The sequence below is a fragment of the Brachionichthys hirsutus genome, chromosome 11 (genome assembly GCF_040956055.1).
Source record: "Brachionichthys hirsutus isolate HB-005 chromosome 11, CSIRO-AGI_Bhir_v1, whole genome shotgun sequence".
In the NCBI taxonomy this organism is placed as follows: Eukaryota; Metazoa; Chordata; class Actinopteri; order Lophiiformes; family Brachionichthyidae; genus Brachionichthys; species Brachionichthys hirsutus.
In genome coordinates this window covers 3,846,687-3,870,569 of record NC_090907.1, presented here as the reverse complement: position 1 = coordinate 3,870,569, position 23,883 = coordinate 3,846,687, and the positions used below count along the sequence as shown (strand labels likewise).

At 47.0% G+C, this 23,883-nt stretch overlaps 3 protein-coding genes across 3 annotated transcripts; 2 read left to right on the top strand and 1 right to left on the bottom strand.

The window, feature by feature from the left end:
- Positions 1 to 1,277: 1,277 nt before the first annotated feature.
- Positions 1,278 to 9,752, top strand: farsb (phenylalanyl-tRNA synthetase subunit beta). Its single transcript, XM_068745113.1, has 18 exons — positions 1,278 to 1,375; positions 1,755 to 1,810; positions 1,971 to 2,125; positions 2,397 to 2,469; positions 2,578 to 2,693; positions 3,506 to 3,656; positions 3,735 to 3,843; positions 4,039 to 4,109; positions 4,195 to 4,256; positions 4,402 to 4,453; positions 4,553 to 4,614; positions 4,769 to 4,976; positions 5,098 to 5,178; positions 5,504 to 5,596; positions 5,843 to 5,960; positions 6,080 to 6,232; positions 8,301 to 8,448; positions 8,799 to 9,752. The coding sequence occupies exons 1-18, from the start codon at positions 1,318 to 1,320 to the stop codon at positions 9,550 to 9,552; spliced, it is 2,520 nt and encodes an 839-aa protein (XP_068601214.1). The 5' UTR covers positions 1,278 to 1,317; the 3' UTR covers positions 9,553 to 9,752.
- sgpp2 (sphingosine-1-phosphate phosphatase 2) lies at positions 9,751 to 17,256 on the bottom strand. Its single transcript, XM_068745114.1, has 4 exons — positions 17,137 to 17,256; positions 13,742 to 13,921; positions 11,480 to 11,569; positions 9,751 to 10,765 (listed from the first exon to the last, which is right to left on the bottom strand). Exons 1-4 carry the CDS (start codon positions 17,227 to 17,229, stop codon positions 10,220 to 10,222), a joined length of 909 nt encoding a protein of 302 aa, XP_068601215.1. The 5' UTR covers positions 17,230 to 17,256; the 3' UTR covers positions 9,751 to 10,219.
- Positions 17,257 to 19,968: 2,712 nt separating this feature from the next.
- Positions 19,969 to 20,748, top strand: LOC137901797 (RING finger protein 228). Its single transcript, XM_068745838.1, has one exon. It carries the CDS (start codon positions 19,969 to 19,971, stop codon positions 20,746 to 20,748), a length of 780 nt encoding a protein of 259 aa, XP_068601939.1.
- The last annotated feature ends 3,135 nt before the right edge of the window (positions 20,749 to 23,883 follow it).

Below are 23,883 nucleotides of genomic sequence, written 5' to 3'. Positions count from 1 at the left end.
GTTGAACCTGTTTCACCTCACACAGAAACTATTTGTCAGTTGATGCCTGAAAGAATGTCAGTGAACTACCAGGCCTGTGTCATACACCATTGGATGTTGGACAAAATGTTTGCAGCACTTTTTCAGTAATTATTTCACGACATTTATTATTTATTCCTGAAAAGACAACAAGGTTTTGATCGGTGGTCCAAATAGCTGCTGATCTAGCAAAGTTTTCTCAGCCATTAATTTCTCTGAAGGTTAATATTTTAGGTTTAAGTTGTCTTGCCAATGCTATGCACTCAAAAAAGATTGTGGGGGGGGGGGGGGAATCTACCAGTTGTTCCTTCTAGCAGAGATAACAGATAGCATAAACTTCTAACAATAGTATTTCTTAAAAAGCAAGTAAAGAAGAAGAAATGTCCTACTATGTCATCTTGAAAGTTTTCCCTACGGATAATTGTCGACTTTGACCCAGATAGTCTCGTAAATCCCTTCATGCAGACCAGGGCACACCACGCACAGCTGGGATGCTCAGCTGTCACAACACGCGACACGTTTCAATGGAAGTTTCCATGACATTGTTAAAATATAGAAAAAGCTGCTTGTATGATAGTATTTGTGATGCATTTCAAAGCGTATTGCAGAGACAGAGTGATATCTGTCTTGAAGACAGCCAGACTAGAATCATTTTACTAGAACATTTAAATGGTTAAATGAGGACTGCTGCCTACTGCCTCCACATTCTTAGATGATATAGGCCTACTATGAAATATTTGACCTTTGACATGTTGTTCTAACAACAAGACAGGAAAAAAGTCATCTATAATGCTATTTCTCATATTTAGATTACTTTTAATGATGCATCACAGTGTGTTCTCTTTGTTGCTGTGCATGAGGGCTTTATTTCAAGTACATCCAGCCCCTGATACTCTATGATTGTTTGATTTCATGGCAGTTTTGTGTCTAAAACATTTTTTAAAAATCTGGTGTAGTAACCACTTTTAGATGTGCTGGAATATTGCTAAATATTAATGATTTCCAACCCAACCTTCATCAGAAAATTGTCCATATAAAAAGTCCTTCAGCTCACAAAAATATTTAATGATGACTATGAGTCATGATTTGGACTAAATGAACTGACTAAAGTATGTAGTTCTCAAGGATCCAATTTCGGATTAAATAAGTAACATTTGTAAAAGAGGATTCCACTGTTTTTGTTTTTTAATACAGCGTTTCTAACTAAATCCGTTTTATTTTAATCAGGCACCGATCGAGACACCTGCAGCGTGTCGGACGGGTCCTTTTCCACGGGGTTGAGGGGAATTAGCCGCAAACATGCCGACTGTCGGAATAAAACGGGACCTTCTCTTCTCAGCCTTGGGCAGAACCTACAGTAGGTCGTAGTTATTGTATTTTTGTGTCATGGAAACGACCTGCTTGGTTCTGAAATGGCTTTCTCCCTTCTAACAGGGAGAAAATGGATGTTTGACTGCGTTAGCATCGGTTAGCAGCTATCAGGCTAGCTTACCTTTTGCTGTCTGGGCTGACATATACTTATGAAAAGATCAAATAAAAGCAATTCAATGTGGCGTCAGAAAGAACATACATTAATTTCTGCTGGTGTTTGTTGCAAATCTGAAATGTTCTGAGCGCACTGACATCTCTTTATTATGGGATGTCACCGTGATTGCATCATTTCCCCCTCCCGGCGGCGTCTGACATATAAACACAGCAGCAAAGAGACATTTCATTAAAAACTGCTTTTTTTCCAGCTGACGACGAGTTTGACGAACTCTGCTTTGAGTTCGGGCTGGAGCTGGATGAGATTGTGAGTCAACACGCAATTAATTATGCAGAATTAGACATATATTTTACAAATATGCTTCATAGAATGACAATAATTGTTCATATTTAATGAGAGGATAGATCTGCCGATATGTTAATGTCAGCATCCACTGCGTCGAGGCGTGACTCTTCTCTGCTTGCAGACCTCGGAGAAGGACATCATCAGCCGAGAGCAGGGCGACTCCAGAGCAGCGGCAGCGTCTGATGTTATCCTCTATAAGATCGATGTGCCGGCCAACCGGTATGACCTGCTGTGTCTGGAAGGTCTGGTCCGCGGCCTGCAGGTGTTCAAGAATATGTGAGTGCCATCTTAAACTCCGGCGGGTCATCGGGGGGGGGGGGGTGAAGGGCATTTGTTAAATGTATGCCGAGGTTGTTTTTATTTACACTGAAGGCAGGAGAGTTTTGCCTCGCCAGCTATTCTAAAATGAAGGTTTGGAATGAAACACACAGCCGTGGTCTGATTGCTGTGAAACCTTCTTGTGTGTTGGATTGTGATTAAACACAAGGTGCTTCTGCACTGTGGACGTCGTGCATTCAGTGCTTGCGTCTTTACATCTGCGCTGCAGGTCGGAGGCGCCTCGCTACAGACGTGTCGGCCCGGCCAGCGGTGAGCCTCAGAAGCTCATAATCACGAAGGAGGTGGGTCATGTCCAATTGTCATTTAGATGCTAAATAAATCATTCGTAGCGATTTTAAAGTGTATCCGTCTGTTGTCACGGTGTTTACTGAAATGCTCTTCTCGCGCAGACGGCGGCGGTGAGACCCCACGCCGTAGCGGCGGTGTTGAGGAACATCACCTTCACGCAAGAGCGCTACGACAGCTTCATCGAGCTGCAGGAGAAACTCCACCAGAACGTCTGCAGGTGAGACGAGCTGTTAAAGCGAAGTAAAAACGTCAAATGTAGAACCCCAACAGGCACCTTCTGAGTGGTGATGATTGCTATTCCCTGTTAAATGCTTTGATTTCACCTTTTTAATTTGTCTGCTTTGTAAAACCAGCAGAGAACACGGCTTAAAATCATGCTTTGACCTGCTCAGTAGATTCAACATGCAGATGCTGCAACAAACTGATTTAACTATTATTTATTTTTGAATACAGAATTCATGTCTAGTTGTTCGTATTCGTTGCATTCTCGCACATTTTGGTGCGAGAATGCGCCACTGAGGAAGTTATGACTGCTTCCATTAATCGCTAATCCACCAATTAATTTCACGCATTGCATTTGTTTGTAAGTAATTAAAGATCTGGGTGATGATGATGATGAATATATTTATTAGATAGAATGTTAGAGTACAAGTACAGTCACACAGTAGCATGTATTACAGTACAAGTACAGTCACACAGTAGCATGTATTACAGTACAAGTACAGTCAAACAGTAGCATGTATTACAGTACAAATAACGTCAAACATCCTGTCTAAGAGGAGCATTTCAAAAAAGCCCTTGCGGGCTTGTTTCCGTTGATTAATTTCCAGAGTGCGAGATATTTTCAAATTGTATTGTTTCATCAGACCCAGAAGTACAGACATGTTTTTAGATATAATATAGATGTATTTGACAGTTATAGTTGAAGTGAAGCAGCAAAATCTTAGATTTAAGGAGTTACATGACATTAATTTGCTTTAGTTAGCTACATTTGAGCGTTGCTAACACCCACCTCTCTCCTGTGTGCAGGAAGAGGAGCCTGGTGGCCATCGGAACCCATGACTTGGACACCATCTCTGGTCCGTTCACATACACAGCCAAACCTCCTGGAGACATCTGCTTCAAGCCTCTGAACCAGACCAAGGAGTACACCGCCACGCAGCTCATGAGTCTCTACAAGGTGAACATCCGACCGGCTGGTAGGAGCAGCCGCTCGTCCGTTTGACTGGCGCTAACCTGTTGCCGCTGCTTTGGACAGACAGACGGCCACCTGAAGCATTACCTTCACATTATTGAAGACAAGCCCGTGTATCCCGTTATCTACGACAGTAATGGCGTCGTCCTGTCCATGCCTCCCATCATCAACGGTGAGTGCCGTCTCTGTCTTCACGTATCATCGCATACATCGCACAAATGTGATAGTGGCTAACAAAAGTTTAAAAAAATGGGTTTTTAAAATTCATTTTGTAAAAAAATTTGAAAATCACAAATAAAATTTCAGGAGGAAAAAATTTGAATGAATCCTAAAATTCATGAAATAATGTTTTTTTTTTTCTGTGCAGGAGACCGTTCAAAAATCACCCTGAAGACGCGGAACGTCTTCATTGAGTGTACGGCCACCGACGTGACAAAGGTAGCGCAAGCTTCAGAACGAAGTCACACGAGAAGCTGATCAGTCGATGTTAGCAGGGAGAACTGACTGGATCTCAACTTTCCAGGCAAAGATTGTGTTGGACACGTTGGTGACCATGTTCAGCGAATACTGTGCACAGCCCTTTACGCAAGTCCCACATCTGTCTCATCTCTTAGCGGCTTGAGGCCACTAATGTGTTCTCTTCATGCTAATTGGCTGCACAATTAAAGATCAATAATTGACTGTTGTGTAAGAACATTACAATGAGTGATGTTTTCTCTGGTCTCTTCAGAGTGGAGGAGGCTGAGGTGGTTTACCCAGATGGCAAGATCTGCAAATACCCAGTACTGTCTTCAATACAATCATCCTATAGTGTGACGTGAAATTATTTTACTGTCTGCTAATTCCCTGCTCTTTATTTTTTTTAATGGCTTTTATTTTAGGAGCTGGCTTACAGGAAGGAGAAGTTATCCAGGGATTTCATTAATTGCAAAGTTGGCATCAAGTAAGTCTATTTGGACTCAAACGTTATAATAAAGATCAAGATACAAGTGCCTGCAAGAAGTATCGTTTGTAATCCGATACTGAGATGATCTGAGTCTTTTGCCAAAGCAAAGTGATTCAGGACTTTTTCGAGGTAGTTAAGATGTTTCTGACAGCGAGTCGACGGAGAACATCGCCCGGCTGCTGACGAGGATGTGCCTGCTCTCCCGGCCGACCGGCGTCGGTGATGAGATCGAGGTCGAGATACCGCCGACGCGCTCGGACATCATGCATGCCTGCGACATCATGGAGGACGCGGCCATGGCCTACGGATTTAACAACATCGCTCGCACCATGCCACGCACTTACACCATAGCCAACCAGGTGCCCTGGGTCTTCCTCTGCACGTGTGTGTGTGTGTGTGTGTGTGTGTGTGTGTGCACGAAGTCTAGTGTTCCACCGAACACTCCTGTGTTCTCATATTATTTGCTGGATGTGTCCACAGTTCCCGCTTAATAAACTGACTGAGCTGTTGAGACAAGACCTCGCCGCGGCTGGATTTACAGAGGCCCTCAACTTTGCCCTGGTGAGAAAGACGCACCGAGTTAAAGCGTTCCTCGAAGGATGATGTAACACGAGGTTTACCAAATGCAGGAAATCAGCTCGATGCGATTCCTGGCTGGTCCAGCATGAATGTCACTTTTGTTTTTAAAATGTGGTTATCTGTTGCTGTATAATGGATTTCACTGCATCAACTCAAAAAGCGTCTTTGCGTGCGTCACTCTTGCATTGATTGCTTTTTGCTAAATGCTAAACCTTTAGCTAAAACATTTAGCATTGGCTCAAAGAGTTGCACGAGCTGGATTTGAAACTTTACTCAAAGTAATTTTGTCCTCGTTCTCTTTCTTCAGTGTTCTCAAGAAGATATAGCAGACAAGCTTGGAAAGAAGATCACCGAGACTGGAGCTGTTCATATCTCCAACCCCAAGACGGCGGAGTTCCAGGTAGAGAAGAATAAAGCCGCTTAACACTCTTAAACGTTTGTGTGCGCTGCAAATCTTATTCAGGGAAATATCTTGGAATAAATAAATGAGGACATGTTGATGTTTAGTCATGGAAAATGACACTTCTTGTCTAATCAGGATTATATAAAACGTGCAAAGACGACCATAACGACTGCCCTGAAACGTTAGTGTTGCTTCCTGTCTTTAAACATTAAGTTTTTGTCACGTTCTGTTTATCACCACCAGGTGGCGCGCACCACCTTGCTACCAGGCCTGCTGAAGACCATAGCTGCCAACAGGAAGATGCCCCTTCCCCTCAAACTGTTTGAGATTTCTGATGTGGTGCACAAGGACGAAACCAAAGGTACACGTGAAGTAGAGGATGAAGCCTCTTCATCCTGCAGCGCAGTATTATACACAGTTTCTGTTTTAACTTTCACTTCCTAAAGTCTTTGGTGCCGTTTCTGAATGCCCTTCATCCAGATGTCGGGGTGAGGAACCGTCGGCATTTCTGTGCCGTTTACTACAACAAGAGTCCGGGCTTCGAAGTGATCCACGGCCTGCTGGACCGAGCCATGCAGCTGCTGGAGGTGAAGCCGGCACGAGGGGAAGGCTACCACATCCAGGCTGCAGACGGTAGGCGGCTTTGAGAGGGGAGGGTGGTCCATCAGGCCGAGGAGGAAAATACATCACCTAGGTTAATCCTGGTGTAAGAAAATGTTCTGAAGCACTGGACGGACGTTTCAGCCCCCACTTTCCCAGAGAGACTCATAAAGAGAGTTCTGGATCCCTGGATCTGTCTTCTCTAGTTCTCTGCTTTCTCTCTCCTGCACTCCAGCCTCCTTTCCCTCTCAAGGTCGCGTTGCAGGAGAGCCGCACTCTTCGCTTCGCCGGTCCGTTCAGACGGCAAAACAGTTGGCTCGAGTATCGGAGAGTAAGAGCAGCGAGGATGGAGGGAGGCAGAAACTGGAGAGGAACAAGGGATGAGATGAGATGTGATTAGAAGGGAGGGGAATGAAGGGACAGCGACAGCTGGGGGGGGCGTAAGCAAGAAAAACAATGACGGCGTGCAAAGTTTGCAGCGTTGGAGAGTGCATGGGAGTCACGTCTCGCACTGCAGTGCTGAGCACCGAGACAGACTGCTGGGGGGGGGGGGGGGGGGGGGGGGGGGGGGGGGCTGGGTGTCCAGAGCACGAGCACTGAAATGGACATGCGCCCGCAGCACCCTAATGCACCAGACACTCCCCCTCGGCCCATCCACTCCACACGTTAGCCGAATCCACACACAGATGTCAGCGTGACCTTAACCGCATTACAAGGTCACGACCCCCAGTCGAAGAGCGCACCTGACGCAGACACGCGGCGTCAGGATGGGTCCATTAGCGGCTTGGAAAAACGGCTTGATGAGGTTTTTGTCCTGCTGAAGATGTTCGAGAAACTGGACGTCTAAGTGTTCTAGTGTTTCACTGACGTCTTTAGCAGGACGACAAAACGTGAGTCTCAATGCGGTGAGAAATGTGAACCCTGGTGGCGGCCATTGTAGGGAGGGAAGAGAGGCAAGAACGAAGCTCCTGGTCCACAGCCCCCCCCCCCCCCCCCCCTGTGAGTGCTGTTGGGGGTTGAACTCCGTGAGGTTTCTTGTACGAGGTTGTTGATGACCTGCTGTTGGTTTTAATTCTGGAACGCAACTCAAAACATGTTTGGGACATTAAAAAGCATTTTTCTTCATCTGTATTTTTAACAACATGTAAGCATTTAATTTGATGCAGCATCTTCCCGTCTATCTTAAAGCATCGGGCAGGAAGTGGCCCGGCTCTCGTCGAGGATGTCCATTGACAGATTGGTTATTTAAGACGTACCAGAGCTATTTATACGGTTGCCATGGCTTCTTGCTCATGGTACAAGCCGATGACGTGTGAACTGATGTAATCCAGCCGGCAGACCTAAAACACGTGGAATGAACCATCTGTCTGACTCTCACACCTTTAGACGCATCACGTGTTTTGCACGCGTTCACACACACACACACGACTGGTGACGAGTGAGCATCAACATGTATGGCAGGCTCTGGAACTGATTAGCAAGGGAGGCGTGGGAGAAGCGGTGCACCATGGGAGAATGCCATACCAGTGTGTGTGCGTGCGTGTGGGGCTGTTGCCATGGTAACCTTGTATCACGTTGAATCTGTGGCACGTCCGTCGTCTCGTGTCGCCGGCGAGTAAGCGATTTTGAGCAAAGCGAGCAGACGCCTCTTAGCGCCGCCATCGGAGGCTTTTAGCGCCCTCTGGGCTGAAGTGGACTCGTTTCCTGATGCTAACGCAGAGTAAAGCGTCAGAATAGAACCTCTTAAAGGCACAGGGGGCAGTGCCTCTTAGCTTACGGGCTTGTCTGGAATGAATTGATGAAATACGGATAGCTGTTGACCAGAGCGAGGAACAGGAAAGGCCAACCCGCACCAGGTGTCTAAGCGACGAACTCGTCGTACCGAAGCCACCGATCTTCACTGCGGACAGTAATTCCACGTGCATCTCAAATGTTGGCTTGTTGCAACCGTAAAAGCTGCAAACGATGTGTGCAGTCCGGGCAGGAGGGAGTCGCTGCCACGTGCGACTTCACTGAATATTACACTTTAACTGCCCCACAATGGATTCTGACTGACGCCTTTTAAAATCAGTGAATCATTCGTTTTGCTCTCCCCTCTCAGATTCCACCTTCTTCCCCGGTCGCTGCGCAGAGATCTTCGTCCGTGGAAAGAGCGTCGGCCGTCTGGGCGTGCTGCACCCGGATGTGGTTACCCGCTTCGAGCTCGCCGTGCCCTGCTCGGCGCTGGAGATGGACATCGAGCCCTTCCTGTGATTTCACCTTCCTCATCCTTAATCCAAGCCCCTCTGCTAAAAAAAAAGAAATCGTTTTGTTTATCCAGATCAAATAACGCACTTATTTGGGGGGAAATGCCGTTTTAGCGGCGCAAAGGGGGAAACAAACGGGTCGAGCTGCTGATGTTTCCTACGTCAGTGACGACTTCTAATGAAGTCAGAGGAATTAAAAATGAACGAGACTCCATTTGTGTTTGAGTTGTGAATCTGCGCGTGCGCTCGTACGTGCACGCCCGTTCTTAATTTAGACGCTTCCGCCTCGGGCGACTTGCTAATTAAGCTCAGTGACTCATTTCCTGTTGCTTTTGTTGCCTTGGCTCTTCCAGCGGCCGCTCGGCTGAAACCGCCCTCACGCACGACGTCCCCACGCAGGAAGTCGTCGACCACGGGTTCCCCGCGCGAGCCCCGCCCTCCCCCCCGGCGTCCACCAACACTGTGTTCGGAGACGTGAATACGCCGGCTGGCCTCAAAGGGCTCGATGATTTTCTGGCAGACAGAAGCTACGTGGAGGGCTTTGCAGCGTCGCAGGCTGACGTGTCCGTGTTCGACGCCATCCCGTCCGTCCCGTCGGCGACCTTCTGCCACGTCCGCCGTTGGTACGACCACATCCGGACTTTCCGGGGGGAAAGGGCCAGCCTCCCGTCAGCCAAGAGTCGGCACGTCCTCCCGGCTACTCCCTCCGTTTCTGCAAGCGACGATGACATTGACCTGTTTGGGTCGGACGACGAGGCGGAGGTCGCGGGGTCGGACGGCGTCAGGGAGCAGCGGCTCGCCGAGTACGCCGCCAAGAAGTCCAAGAAGCCACTCGTCATCGCCAGGTCCTCCATCCTGCTGGACGTGAAGCCTTGGGATGACGAGACGGACATGTGCAGGATGGAGGAGTGCGTCCGCAGCGTCCGCATGGACGGGCTGCTGTGGGGGCCGTCCAAGTTGGTGCCGGTGGGCTACGGTATCAAGAAGCTCCAGATCGGGTGCGTGGTGGAGGACGATAAAGTGCGCACGGATACGCTGGAGGAAGCCATCGCCGCCTTCGAGGGTTACGTTCAGTCCGTGGACGTGGCTGCCTTCAATAAGATATGAGTCACGCCGACAGATCGGTTCCGTCGGACGGTTCCGTCGGATGTTTTAGTGATGTAATCTGATACACGATGTTAGACATCCGATCCCGCAGCCGCGTGATGCAATTACCGAAGCTCAGGTCCGCCGTTTGGAAACGGTTCCTCCTTTGATAGCAAAAGATTCTCGTCTTCAAACGTTGGAATAAAGACGTTCTAGCTTTTGACTGGATACTTCGGATCTTTTTATTCATCGGGCGTGTTTTTATTATTTTCTGGTTGTAGCCGGTAGCCGCTCCTTTTTCTGAGATAAACTCGGTCCGACAGGTAGGCCGGCATTCCTTGAAGTCGTACTGCAACGTGGGGCGGTGAACTCCTTCATTCCAGCTTTCTGTGAGTCACTAACCGGCCGAGTGATGGTTTCAAGAGTCAAAGGGAAATATGGACGCTGTTCTAGTTCCGTTTCAGTTAAACTGGTTTCGTGAGGACTTTCCTGACGAGTGTGAGCACGTCTGGCCCAACTTCTCGGACTATATATATACATATTTTTTTTGCATATGCAGCTTCTGAAATACACAAAGCTTCTGTTAGAGCGCTGCACCGTGTCTACAATTATGTTTATTTTTTTACAAGTACTCCGGCCAATCATTTCTCACAGCTGATGGCCAAAATATTGTATGAAATCATATCGATCAAAGTAATCCCAGGAGAACAAAGACTCTGTTGGCCAACATGGAATGGACGAGTCCAACCGACGTGTACGTGACAAACTTGTGAGGAACTTCAATCTCCTTCCTCCTCCTGGCGCTCGTGTCATTTTTCGCCACGCCATACCACCAACGCAGCATCTTCAGGCTCACTGTTGACGCCACCTGTCGGGTTCCCACCACCGCTGCCACGCCCACAAGAAAGCGTGCACCGCCCCGTGCCAGTGCGTCAGCTGTCAATGTGGGGAGGGGTAAAGGTAATACCCCCTGGGGCTCGAAGGTTTGCCCCAGCTGCTGATTGACCCAGTACCCCACAGAGCACCCTGCCCCGGCTCCGAGGATGGCGGTGGTGTCTCCCCGCGTGGTGCTGTAATGGTCCAACTCGGGGTACGTGTAGCTGAGGAAGAGGGGCAGCAACAAGGCCACGATGGGGGAGAAGTGGCTGTTGAGCTGCAAGCGGTCAAAGGTTTCCCAATACGGGTAGGTGAGGAACAAGAACATGGCCGAGATGAAAACCCCAGAGATCACATCCTGAAAGCAGAACAAGGATAATAGGTTTTAGATAATAGCAGAATCCCTGAAAGCACAAATTAAAAAGATCTGAGTACTTTGTGAGATTATCCCACATAAATGACTAGACAGCAGTTAGAAGGTACGTTTCTCTGCCAGTGGCAATGAAAGCTTGTGATAAATGTTCTTCTGAATGACGTATTCAACAAAAATAATTTTGTTGAATAAAAGTCTCTAAAACAGAATATCCTGTTTGTTTAATCTGTAAAAAAGGAACGTTTAAACATTTCAGCATAGCTTGTGGTGTTTCAGGTGGTTATGTCACTGTTTCCAAAAATCCTGGTTCACTAAACACTTCAAAAAACATCACCTGACATTTCTTTTTGTGTGTGTGTGGTAGCGGGTGGAGAGATTTAGTGAGCTGTTCCCCGTCATTCCGCACAGCTAAGCTACCGGTAATCGTCTGCAGGTTATAGGCTTATTTGTCAAAATGTCAAGCTATAATTTAAAACAGACGTTTGGGTCGCATTGAGGGGGAAAAAATATTTTGAGCTTAGAGAAGAACGGATATATTATGTAAAAATCACAATATGAGAATGAATATTCCTTTTATTATGAAGGAGATGGTTCTAATAACGACTTTTTCCTCATACATTTTACTACTTTGTTTTTACTGTGTGTGTGTGTGTGTGTGTGTGTGTGTGTGCGTGCGTGTCTGCAGCGTGAAAAGCTCACCAAAACTGAGTGCATGCCGGTGTAGAGGCGGCTCAGACCCACTAAAGACGACAATGTCACAGCGATCAGCAGGCCCACTTCAAACTGGAACTGAGACACACACACACACACACACACAGATCAGATATTTGCATAGATGTGAATACCCCAATCACAAACTGACCGACACACGGCCCCTCCCTGGGAGAAGTGATAAAAGACTAAATCTCTGACAGCAGAAAGCTTTGTGTTGCCAGAATTCCTAACATTCCCTCTTAAAGACACAACGCAAGTAACCGTGGACATTTTTAACCCTCCTCTCCTTCCTACTGTTCATCCGATCGTCCGGCGTCTCCACGGCGATGCGTACCTCCGTCCCGTCTGCCTCGAGTTCACCGCTCCTTCATTCCTCTACTGTCTTTTCCACCCTACTTTACCTATAGCAGCAGGTTTTGTCCCCCCCCCTCCACCCACCATTTCAATAACAGTGAGAAGAGAAGCCCAGTGTATTCATTGACCCCCCCCCCCCCCCCGCCCCCACTTCTCCTCCTTTCTGCTTTTTCCTGTCTTTTGCAGCTGGAAGCCTATTCATTGGTAGTTCATGAAGAGAGAGTTATTTCTGAATGGCCACAAAGGATGCCGGGGACAGGAGCGCGAGGGGTGGGGGGGGTCACTCTGTGATTGACTGTCGTGACCTCTGACCTGCTGCGGGAACTGGGTGAGTTGCCCCGGGGGCCTTCTGGCTATTCAGGAGCCCCTTCAACAGTTATCCATTCTCCTTTCTTTCAGGGGGGGGGGGGGGATCCTTGAGGAATTTCAGGCCAAGATTAAGGGCTCTACTGTACAAGGAGTGTCTCGAGGTTGTTGGGATAATTTCTCTGACCTTGAGACGAGGGCAGTGAGAAACAGGAGGAATGACGTGACTATAAATCAAGCCGACGGCTGCAGAGGCCATAAACCGCTAAAGGAAGGATCAAACATTCACGCCGGGCTTCATTAAAACGGTTTGATTACGACACAAGAGTTTTATTGACGTAGCAGCATAGACCCGAGGAGATGTAGTAGAGGAGGAGGAGGAGGAGGTGGATTGACAGTCATTGACTCAGCCGAGTCCATCAGGAGACCAAACAGCAGCGTGAACGGGTGTGGCTGATGGTGACTGATGGTGATTGCTGGCCCCACCCCTCCTGGCCCATTGTCCAACAACTGAGTCAGGGGGGCTGAGATGGAAAGCCCCCCCCCCCCATCATCCCACTCAGCTACCAATTAAAATCCATCCACTGGCTCCCAGTACCTCAAAGAAGCATCACAGGCAACATGCACGAGTCAGTCGGCTCATTTAAACCGGTACCTTAAATATTAACCACCGAAATTCAATGTCAGTTTTGCAGCGCTTAGCTGTTAGCAGAAATATTTAGCCATTATTTCATACATCTCTGCTGAGAGAAACAAGTGGCACATCAATGGATATTTGACAGCGATTATCAAGAGACTTGCAGCAGTGACAAAGATTAAACAAAACAATGGAAAATCTGATTTTGTGAGAGGAGTAACAAAATTAGTCTTGATGCTTTAGTCACTATGCATAACATTCTCATGATAAGGGTTAGGGTTAGCATCTTGTTAAGGGCACATCTGAGGCATTCAATTTTTTAAATAAATGTTAAACACAAACCACACTTCTTCAATAAGAAAGATGGAAGAAGTGTGGTAAGGTTTTTTTTTGTGTGTGTACCAAATTTTACTTGTAAAAAAAATGGAGACTTTTACGACCGCACTCGTCTGTTGTTGGTTTTGTCCGTTTGTGTTTTTACGACATACCGGAAAGCGAGCGAGCGAATCGAGTGTACGACATTTTCTGCAGAAATTGCCTATTTCTACTCTTCATTTAACAGAATCATGAATTTAAAATGGGCCGGCTCGGAACCAATTGTGGTCATAAGTCGACGACCCCCCCTTTTACGGATGGATGGAACCCCTTACTCTGTGGTCCTATCGTAACATCCTGACACTTTATTCTCTCTTTTGGCCTCTCTGGGCTTTCAACCACCATCACATCACTGTCTTCTTCACGGAGTCGAACTAGCATCTTTCTCAATACTGCTCTTTGGCATTGGATGTGAATGATCTCTCTGACCTCTTGGGCGTGACTTTGACCGCTTCCTGTTCGGGTTCTGTGCCCTATTTAAGGCCTGATCCGTCTCCACCTGCTGCTGAAAGCATCTCTCACACAGCACATGGAGCCGCTTGGAGGTATTTAATCACAGCATCAGTGTCGCTCACTTGTATCCTGGAGGGCGCACTCAGCAGAAGCGTGAAGGAGATGGCGGTGGCGGCCATGGCGTGGGTGGAGGGCAGCCCGTACTCGGCGTCAACACGCGTCTCCAGTTTGACCACTGGGGGCGAGAAAGGGCGGGGCAACTTCAGCACATCTTTAGTCGCCTGGCCGATGTACATCACCAGCTGAGAGAGGAGAGAGTGTCTTTGAGGAATGTAACCACATGTTACTACAACTTACTGTGAAATCACAGTAAATAAAAAAAACACATACATAGAAATTCTGAAGGAAAATACTTAAACAAATTCTAAATTTTGATTATTTATGCAAAAATGTTTTTTTTTCCCCAGTCCTTACAGTTTTATTTCAACTTTGCAATGGCCCTTTAAGTATTTAAGGCCTCTGCTTCATCACCAGTTTTTTTTAAAATACTTTTATTTATCAAATGCAAGTCAGATGAAAAGTGCAAACGTACAGTTACTTTTTTCATTTTTTTTTTTTTTTTTAAATGTAACTAACATAAGCCTCCAACATTATTACAGTGAGATACCAGAGCGGACTGACAGAGCCTGCCAGCCACCAGAGGGGGGAAAAAAATAGAGATGGAGGAAGAGGATAATAAAGTAATGAGTAGAGGAAGCATCCTCCTGATTAGACCATGTCTAATAAATAAGTCATCGCTTTTCCCACTCAACAACAAAAGAACACAGCAGAGCAACGGCCGGAGAGCCACGCTGGTATGAAGTGCAGACGCCGTAGTTGTACAGTAACAACACCTATTGTGAGTTACTGAGAAATGAAGCTGGCAGGATTTGCCGACGCAGCGTCTTCTGCTGGTGGGGGGTCAAGTTGAGGACTCTTGACACTCACTATAAGGTGTGTGTGTGTGTGTGTGTGTGTATGTGTGTGTGCCCTGCCAAAAAAGTGCCACCGATTCTCTTTCATGAGCTCCCCAGCGGCCTGCGGAGGGGCAGCCTGCTCCAGCTCCATCTCTATTTAAAGCTCTGCCTTATATATTTAATGAATCGCTGCTTTAGTGAGGGAGCAGGGAGGGGGGGGGGGGGGGGGGGGGCTGGATGCTAATGTGTGTGTTTAAGGCTGGGAAAAGAGAGGGTGCTATTACCAACTCTACTGGCACTAGTAATCAGGAAGTTCTGGTTACCATGGCAATCGAGATGGAAAAATATGTTGGCGTTATCTTTGAGGAGGACGAAGAGAGAAGCAACGCAGATGGATGGCAATTAGGCACAAAATCCCTGCAGATTTGTGGACAGCAGATTAGAAAATAACAGGAATTCATCAGGAGGTTGTGTCTTTTGTTTGTTTGTTGGCAAGACTACTTTAAATTGTGCGGAGGCGTTGCGGCTGAGGCCGGGGGGGGGGGGATCAGCTTCGATTTGGACCAGAACCGGGTCTTTCAATTTCTTCCATACAGCAAGACAAGGCATTTCTCAAAATGATCCATAATAATCCATTTAATTAAACCGACCTAAATGAGCCCAAATAAGGAAGTGAATGATATAAATCAACTGTAAAAGTCTTCCCTCTTTACGAAAGCTACATCTAATCAATCCCACTTAGCATCACTGTGTGTTCCTACAACATACTGCGAGCACTGCAACCCACCACGAATCTGCCTACCAGGTCATGTGCGTGCATGATGTGATGCCCCCGCCCCGCCCCGCGCCCTTTCCATTAACACAAACGACATATTCAACGGGCTCCAGTAAGGCCAGTGCCTTTGTAGTGGTCACATGACAGGAGAGTCGCCCAGAGACCGTCTGGTCATGAAGGGAAGAGTTAAAGACAGGCATGTAGCTGTGACAGATTGCATGTTTTCTCCTCAATAAGTCTATTGATCAAAGACAGAGCAGCTTTGGACTTTGATCTGTCAATATGTGGATCACAATGAGTGTGTGTGTGCGTATGTGCAGATTCACTAAAGCGCAGCGATTGCAATTATAAAACACAGAAAATGTTTGTTATGCGCCGTGGTGACATTTTAAGCAGCGAATTTGATTGCAAGATCAGATCTGGGAGCTGCATAACAAGAATCAAGACGCTGGAACATCACGTCACTCTGATCGAATTACTGGCGATTTTCAGCTGCTTTAAAGATCAGAGTCAGACCAACGTCATGCTAAGATCAAAATAATATTTGTATTTAACAGTACAACGATATTGAGAACATTTAAATAATCGCGCCATACATGACTTTGCCCGCTGACTGTCGACAGCAGCTGGAGAATACCTGATCCACGATCATGTCAGGTTTTATGATCAGGTCATCACGCGACTTCACAAACTACTTTTCTACCTTGCATTTGATGGCTGATGATGTACAGGAGAAAAGGTTTGGTCTTTGTGCTTTCTTCTGAGTCACTCCTCCGTAAACCAGATTTATTGTGCGTTCCTTCTCCGTCACCGCGCTAAAGTATAACTTCTAATGTTTAATGGGTCTTTTAGTCCTTACTGTGCCATTTGTGTGCATGAGGCAATAAAAAGCACAGGCCTTCGTGAACTCTAGAACTCTTCAAGCACAATAAAAGCGTGGGGGCGACGTACCCTCTGGGCCGACGGATCAAAGGGTCGGTCCAGAGAGAAAGCTCAGAGCTCGGATGAGTCCAATAAAAACACTCCTGTGGTAGACTAAGAGGGAGGAGGACCCAGAGTAGAGCTGGTAATGTCTAACTAGCGAGAAGGCAATGAATGTGTTTAGTGGGTGAAGTGGGAAGTGTGAGCCCGTGTGTGTGTGTGTTGGTGTTTATGTGTGTTTGACAGAAGTTCACACAGGGGCCTAGTGCAGCCAGGATGCCAGAAGAATTGTAACTCTCTCCCCTGGGGGGGGGGGTAAACAAGAGGTTCAGGCGCAGGGCACCCACCAAGCGCTGGAGGCCGGGACCACAAAGGGCACAAAAACACACTACCCATCCCACACAGCGCAGGACCGAAGGGCCACGACTGTCTGTGTCTCTGGAAGAGTGGAGTACCCTCCGACTGGGTTCACAGGACACATCTATCGGGGCCTGTTGTCGCAATGTGCTCAACTTTATCAGAACAAACATCTAAAAAGGGGAGTTTCAGGCTTTTCCCACTGATGTAACCTCATGTGTGACCTCGCTAATGTCAGGGGCCCTGCATGGTCGGGCTGGCCCCAGTGCCCCCCCCCCCCCCCCCCTGGCCTGGGGATATATGAACATGGTGGTGTCAGAGACAGGTCACTGGAAGGGGAGATGATGAAAGGAGGTTGAAAGGTGAAGAAGAGAGGGAGACAAAAGAGACGAGAGAAGAGACGTGGCATTGTGGAAGAGACCGACTTTTTGACTTAAGACTTGTGCTGGTGTCCACTGAGGTGGTCTGACACGCACCCCACTCACAAGTCCTCTATATCGTGACTTACAGTCCACATGTTGACCAAGCGCCGACACAGAAATGGATCCAAGTGCCACTGAATGCAGGGCAGAACGGTGATGTAGAAGACTTCATGTCCCATGGCTGCCGACAGCAAGAAGAGCCAGTGGACCATCCTGTTCCTCACCTCATACTGAGGCCTGCTGCATTCCTGCAGACACACACACACACACACACACACACACACACAATGAACATACATTGCATCAGATGTACTCCCCCAGCCAAACAATGTGCGTATCACACCCTGCGCCAGCGCCACACCCACACCTGTCACCTTTTATTACAGAATCTTGGTTTTACTTTTTTGCACCGAGAAGCAGGTCAAAATGAATTGAATCTTTTTAGTCAGTTGTTCGAGACTGCACTTCAAGGAGGTTAACAGTCTCAGAAGAACCAGATATAGAAAAGGACAGTCCAAGGTGAGGCAGCAGGGGCAGAAACCTCTATATGATCAGACTGAACTATCTGCCAATGATCGGGACTTGAAGCCATATTTAAGGGCGGTAGATGAAGCAATTGTGTGTCAGATAGAAGCCCTGCTGCCAGGTTTGGGTCACACCTAGAGACACACACAGATAGGAGAGGGAAGAGAGGCTAGTTACCATGGCAGTTTGGTAACCACGGTTTCATGTCAGCATCTTTCAGAAGCTGCATGTGTTTGTTTTTTTATAGCTTTGTTTTGGAAAAAAATCTCATTTTTCAAGCATGTTTGATGCTAAATACTACGGTACAGAACCTCAGCATCTTCATCTCTGCCATTTCTAGCTCCGCCTCCTGTCTTTTCCACAGAGTTTGATCAACATAATTGGGACTTGCTTTGGATGGGACATCCCGCGTGACGATGTGCTAACACACAAAGTTTAAGTGGGTGGAGAGGTTTTGAGAAACAGCCACGGTCTCTCGTATCTGCATCAAGTACAAAGTTCCCACAACTCCCCACCTCTGGATTTTAACAGAAGCCATGAGCCGGGGCCACAATATGGATGGCGTCGCCATGGCGCCACCAGGGTAATTTTCTCAACAGAGCTCTTTCAAAGCCTCAGAAGACATGTCCACCTGACCGTGGAACGGAGTGGGACACCTCACCTGGAGATTTGTCTGCAATGATCAAAATATACATTGTTCTTGTGTTCATTCCAAGTGAGCAAGGAACTTTTAAATAAAAACGTATTTTTGTCTTGAAAATAGAGAGGGATGTAAACACCCCAGACTGCTTGTCTTTGTGAGGACAACGATGCGGCTGCAAAGATACCCAGACAAACAAGAAAAGCCTGTCAGAGTTCACTTTGAGAGCCTGAATGCCCCCAAAACAAACTCAGCTGGTGCGGACTCCACTAAAGCTCCGCAGTAAACGACTTACATCAGCGGCATTTCCATTCTCCTGGTGTTTGCAGTTGGAATTCTTATCCTGCTGGTCCCGAGTCTCCCTCGGCTGCCCTCGCGGTTTGCCGACGTCACTCGCGGCTCCGGTCGGAGCGCGCGGCGGCGGCGGCGGCGGCGGCTTCCTCCGGCCGTGACGCGCGGCTTCGATTAGAACGAGTCCGCATCGTCTCTGGAATCGGGCCACGAGCTCCGAGTCTTGGAGGTAGGACAGGAGCTCCAGCGTTCCACCGTGAAGAGACGCGAGCGCGCAGCAGGAAAAAAAAAAGGGCCGGGAATGGAGAGACACTTCCCCGGGGCAGGTAGAGCGCAGGTGTGGCTGCTCCCTCCAAAGGTGTGCGCAGTGGGGCGTGGCTAAGAAGGAGTGGAGCGTCTGTCACGTTTTTGTGCAGCCTTTGTTCTGGGTCACATATAAAGTAGCTTTGAGCCCCCCCCCCCCCATGAACTGTAAAAAATTACAACATTGTTTTTTTGGCCACAAATCAAATTTGTGTTTCTGTCAAAGCTCTGTGACTTAATGCTTCATGACCAAATTTAGACTTCCTCTCTTTCTATATGTTAAATATAAGTCACATCAAAATGTGTTGTTTGTGCATATTTCCTTTTTTGTTTTAGCTTTTTCTTTTCTTTTTTCTAAATATGGCTGCACGTTTTATGTACAATAAGAAAAATAATAGGAAAGTAAAGACGGTGCTCTTAAAAGAGGATTCATCTGCATCATCATCATCATCATCACCATGGTTACTGGTGCTTCATGCGCCCTCCTCTCTTTTGACAGAGGTTGGACCACAACTTTTAAATATTACACAAAATGAATGAAACCCATGCCACTCCAAAAGATTCTGAAAACATCTATGGAACATAAAGCTTCTGCTCCTTGTTGGATGTTGGGACTGAATAATTCAATCCGCTCTCTCTGAGACTCGAACCCGTCATGCTGCGACTGACTGGACGTTTTGCCGTCTCGGTGAATGACGTCATATGTTTTGTTACAGGAAACAGCTGAACTGAAGCCCAGCGGACCAAATTGGCACTTCCTGTGGTCTGGTATGATCCACGTCAGAGGCATCCATGCAAAGGCCGTCCCTGCGCATCCAAACAATCCCCCCCCCTCCCTGCATGGTCTGCGGGATGCTCGGGCTCTCTGTATAGGACGAGTCACCACCACCACCATTACATCATCTTCCCACGCAGCGAGGATTTTTTTTTTTTTTTTTTTTAACAATCTTCCCATCCTTCGGGCTGCGCAGCGGGCGCCCTGCTCTCTCCGCGTAAAGGACGCTGCAGCCGAGGATTATTTAAAACCACATCACTGGACGTCTGCGGGGATGATGGCGCTTCGATGAGCGCAAAAAGAGAGGAGGGGGAGAGGAGGAGAGACGTGCGCCGTCATCAGCATCTGTCCGCCAGCTCCCTTTGTGCGCACAGGAGAATGTAAATGGCGAAAGATGACATGGCAGAGGTAGATCCGGCACCGAGCGGAGCGGAGCCGCCCCCGGGCCAGGCCGCCGCGGCGACGTTCCCCTACGAGGAGTACGAATGCAAAATCTGCTACAATTATTTCGACCTTGGTCGCCGCGCTCCGAAGATCCTCGAGTGCCTCCACACGTTCTGCGAGGAGTGCCTGAACACGCTTCACCTCCGGGAGGAGCGGCCGTGGCGCATCAGCTGCCCCGTCTGTCGCCACCGGACCCCGGTGCCCGACTACCGGGTGCAGAACCTTCCCAACAACACCAAGGTGACGGCGGATTTCCCGCTGTACATCGACTCGGACCCGCTGCCCCAGGACGCGCTGCCGCCGCACCCTCCGCCGCTGCACCCGGCCCTCGTCGCGCTCCGCCGGGAAGAGGCGTCGGGGGCTCCGGGCGTCGTCGGCCACGCCACCCCGTCCACCACCGTGTCCACGGCCACGACCCTCTCGCAGGACTCGGCGCGCTACGACAGCTGCCAGAGCTGCAAGCGGGTGGCGCTGACCACCGGCTGCGTGTGCGTAATCTTCTCCTTCCTGTCCATGCTGGTGCTGCTGTTCATGGGCCTGATCTTCGTGCACAGCCACAGCATCGCCCCCTCCCCGGCCGGACCCATTTGCTTGTCGGTAGCGAGCATCCTGGCCATGTTCTCCGTGGTCGTCACGTGGCTCATCTGCTGGCTCAAATACAGACCGGACCACGAGGCGGGCCGCTCGTCCGCCACCGGCAGCTCCCGGAGGAACGCCTGACGTCTGATGGGCGTGCGTGTGATTATCATGAGCACCGATGGCCTAATTACGCTCCCTTTACTTTCTATCTCGTCCTAAATGGACTTTTATCAGCAAACACCCAAAGGCCTTCGTGTTGTTGGAGCAATATAGGCCGACATGATCCCCGATAACGTTTCCATCGAGTCCCGCTTCAGACCGGGCGTCTCCAGATGTGAACTTTGGTGTCGGTCCCAGCTGTGGAGGGTTTGATGAGTGAATGTGACGCGCTTATTTATGCATTAATTCCCTTCCCATCTCATCCTTATGAATAATACGCATAGTATTAGTGTATATGATGACTGGCCATGATGATGATTATAAAAGCACTGTTGTATTGTACAGATATCTGGCAAAGCTCACCTCTGAATTGATGGATTTATTATTATTGTTTCCTGCATTTAAGTTTTAAAAAAAAGCATTTAAAATATATAATTTCGTTACAAAGAAGCCAAAATCGAAACTGTACATAGTCCTCAAAGGGTGGTATATTGATCAGCGGAACTCATCTTTGTACTTTTAACGTCTGCCACAGGGTGTCGCTGTTTCCTTTGTCGCACTGAAAACTGCTCCCTTCCAGAATAGCTTGTGATTTTTTCCTACTTTAGTGCATGTTAGGTCTTATTTTTAAAAGAAGGAGGACTATGGCGTGTCCTGACTTGCGTGCCTCACCTTGTCGCTGAATCAAAGGGAAACTTCAGTGATCAAAAACATTCACCTGCCTCCTTTCACGGACGGCGTTCCTCTCGACACATTAGGAGATGAAAATAGGGTTTCCTATATTCCCACATTATAAAAACATTAATGGGCTTGATCATTATTAAAATGTGGGAATAGGTAAAGATGTCAGTGAGCCAGTCAGCAGCCACTTCTCAGTTCCAGTTCTCTCCTCTTCCTCCTTTGAGGCTTACATGTGAGAATCAGAAATGTAATTTTCTTGGCCAGGCCACGCAGCCATGGAAGCAACCCATTAGAGGACAATCATGGTGTCGCTCTGGTTCCTCTGAGATTGTGGCGAGTTTAAATAACCGTGAACCTGCTAAAGTCTGGGATGGGCGACTTTGTGTTATTTCAGTGCCTGTATAGTCACACAATGCAAATATTAGACGTTCCAATTTGACTTTTGTGTCCTCCCAACAGAAACACTGTATTAACGTTTCAGTGGAATCAGCGATTGGCAACACGTGTAATCAGAAAAAGCTAACTTCTTATAGTTTGCTTCACTCTGAGCCATTTTTTTTTTGTATATAATTGCAGAATTATTTATTTGTTATTCTTGACTATGACAAGAAGTGACACCTAAATCGTGTAAGATTGCCAATCGTGCAATGGTCCTAACCCCCCCCCCCCCCCCCATACCAATGTTTGCTTCAATCATCCTTTTCCCAACTGTCCTACAATGCACTTTTACACTCTTTGTTAAGTAACGGGGTACAAAATATAAGCTTATTGTATTTACTCCAAGAGAACCCAGAAGATGATGACGGCTTTGATGGGGAATCTGTGGCTGTTGTTTAAGTATCAAATGTATTTGCACAGAGAAATGTTCCTTACGTGCTGTTTTACATGCATAAACACATTTCAGTAATAAAGGAAACATGGTTACCCACTGGATTCTTTCTTTGTCAATTCTACAGCTAGAACTATCAAAGGATCACGCCTGTAAGCGTGCTCCCTCTCCGATTATATAAAGGCAATACATTCTGCAAAAAAAGCATCTAAGGGGTGAAAGAAAAGTAATTCATTTTTTTTTTATGAACTCCATACATGATGGCCACTGCCCTCAAGTATAACCCTGCAAATCCTGCAAATGAGAACAGCCAATCAGAGGCTGCAGAAAACGTTTCAATGGCTCACAACATCTTATAAATCAATGTTTCTCAGTCCCTCCAAGGTGAGGATCGCCCCTCCTGCAATGCATCAAACACGCCCCCTACTGTAAGTTAAAGGGTGCTACATTACTTTTTGTCCTGACAGGCTTCACAGACTGTTTGTTTTTGCCTGAGGATAATATATTTAATTAAAAAAGTAAATAAACAGAACAGATTAAAACTATTTTCGACCAATTTACCATATTAAAACTCAACCTGTGCTATTTTAAGCACCTTTATCTCGTACTGGCTCATGTATATTCCAATCAGCCACACTCGCACAGATAATCGATAAACGGTTTGAGGCGGATTATCGTTGGGAAAACCCGGAAAATGTTTTGGAAATGCCCACTCAAATAGGACAATTTTACAATGACAACCATAAATCCCCTTGAGACTCGCGTGGAGGAACTAGTGCACCACAAAACTTAAAAAAAAAACCCTGGTGCGCTTTGTGTGTGTGTGTGTGTGTGTGTGTGTGTTTTATTAATTCTATTTTATAATCATCATAAATGTTTTATTGTCATAAAATTGTTTCTACAGGATGAATTGTTTTGGGTAGGGAATTAAAACGGCACAAAAAAAAAAAAAATCATAGTATTAAAAATATGCTATTATTGCTGTGCAATATTAGTACGACAACGACTTCAGATAAGTTTCCACTTCATTCTATATTCCTATATGCGCAAGAAAATTTGATACGACTTCAGATAAGTTTCCACTTCATTCTATATTCCTATATGCGCAAGAAAATTTGATACGACTTCAGATAAGTTTCCACTTCATTCTATATTCCTATATGCGCAAGAAAATTAGATTTTTTATTGCGTCATTTATTTTGTAGAAATTATACTATTGCAGTTTTCTTTCCTCAAGTTAATAGAAACTGACAAGTCTGTTAGATGTAATTAAATAGAAAAATAAAATAAATAGTATAATAAAGTAGGTTATCTCTCTGAAGTCACTGACTAGTTTAAATTAACCTATTTCGTTGGCATCGCCTTGTTTTAGCCCCTTTATGAACTGTGGTGCAACGCAAACGAATTGATTTGACGAATATGTATTTGTGAATGCCCCCCCCCCCCCCCTCCAGAGCACGAGATGCAACAAGGCCTAATTTATTTCTCATCAAGCCAGATTTCTGACTTTGGATTTCATCCTCCGGTAATGGATTGGCTACGGAGATTCAGTGTCGCGTTTCAAGGGCCGAGGTATATACGCATCATGACTTTTTCTGTTTTCCATC

Bases quoted from the DNA above. Each gene is read 5' to 3' on its own strand.
- farsb (XM_068745113.1), top strand. From the start codon at position 1,318: ATGCCGACTGTCGGAATAAAACGGGACCTTCTCTTCTCAGCCTTGGGC. The intron at 3,657-3,734 runs GTGAACATCCGA...TGCTTTGGACAG, and splicing joins AGCTCATGAGTCTCTACAAG to ACAGACGGCCACCTGAAGCA. The intron at 4,110-4,194 runs GTAGCGCAAGCT...TCAACTTTCCAG, and splicing joins CGGCCACCGACGTGACAAAG to GCAAAGATTGTGTTGGACAC.
- LOC137901797 (XM_068745838.1), top strand. From the start codon at position 19,969: ATGGCGAAAGATGACATGGCAGAGGTAGATCCGGCACCGAGCGGAGCG.
- sgpp2 (XM_068745114.1), bottom strand. From the start codon at position 17,229: ATGGGACATGAAGTCTTCTACATCACCGTTCTGCCCTGCATTCAGTGG. The intron at 13,922-17,136 runs GTAAGTCACGAT...CTCCTCTCTCAG, and splicing joins GCTTGGTCAACATGTGGACT to CTGGTGATGTACATCGGCCA. The intron at 10,766-11,479 runs GTGAGCTTTTCA...TTCTGCTTTCAG, and splicing joins CCGGCATGCACTCAGTTTTG to GATGTGATCTCTGGGGTTTT.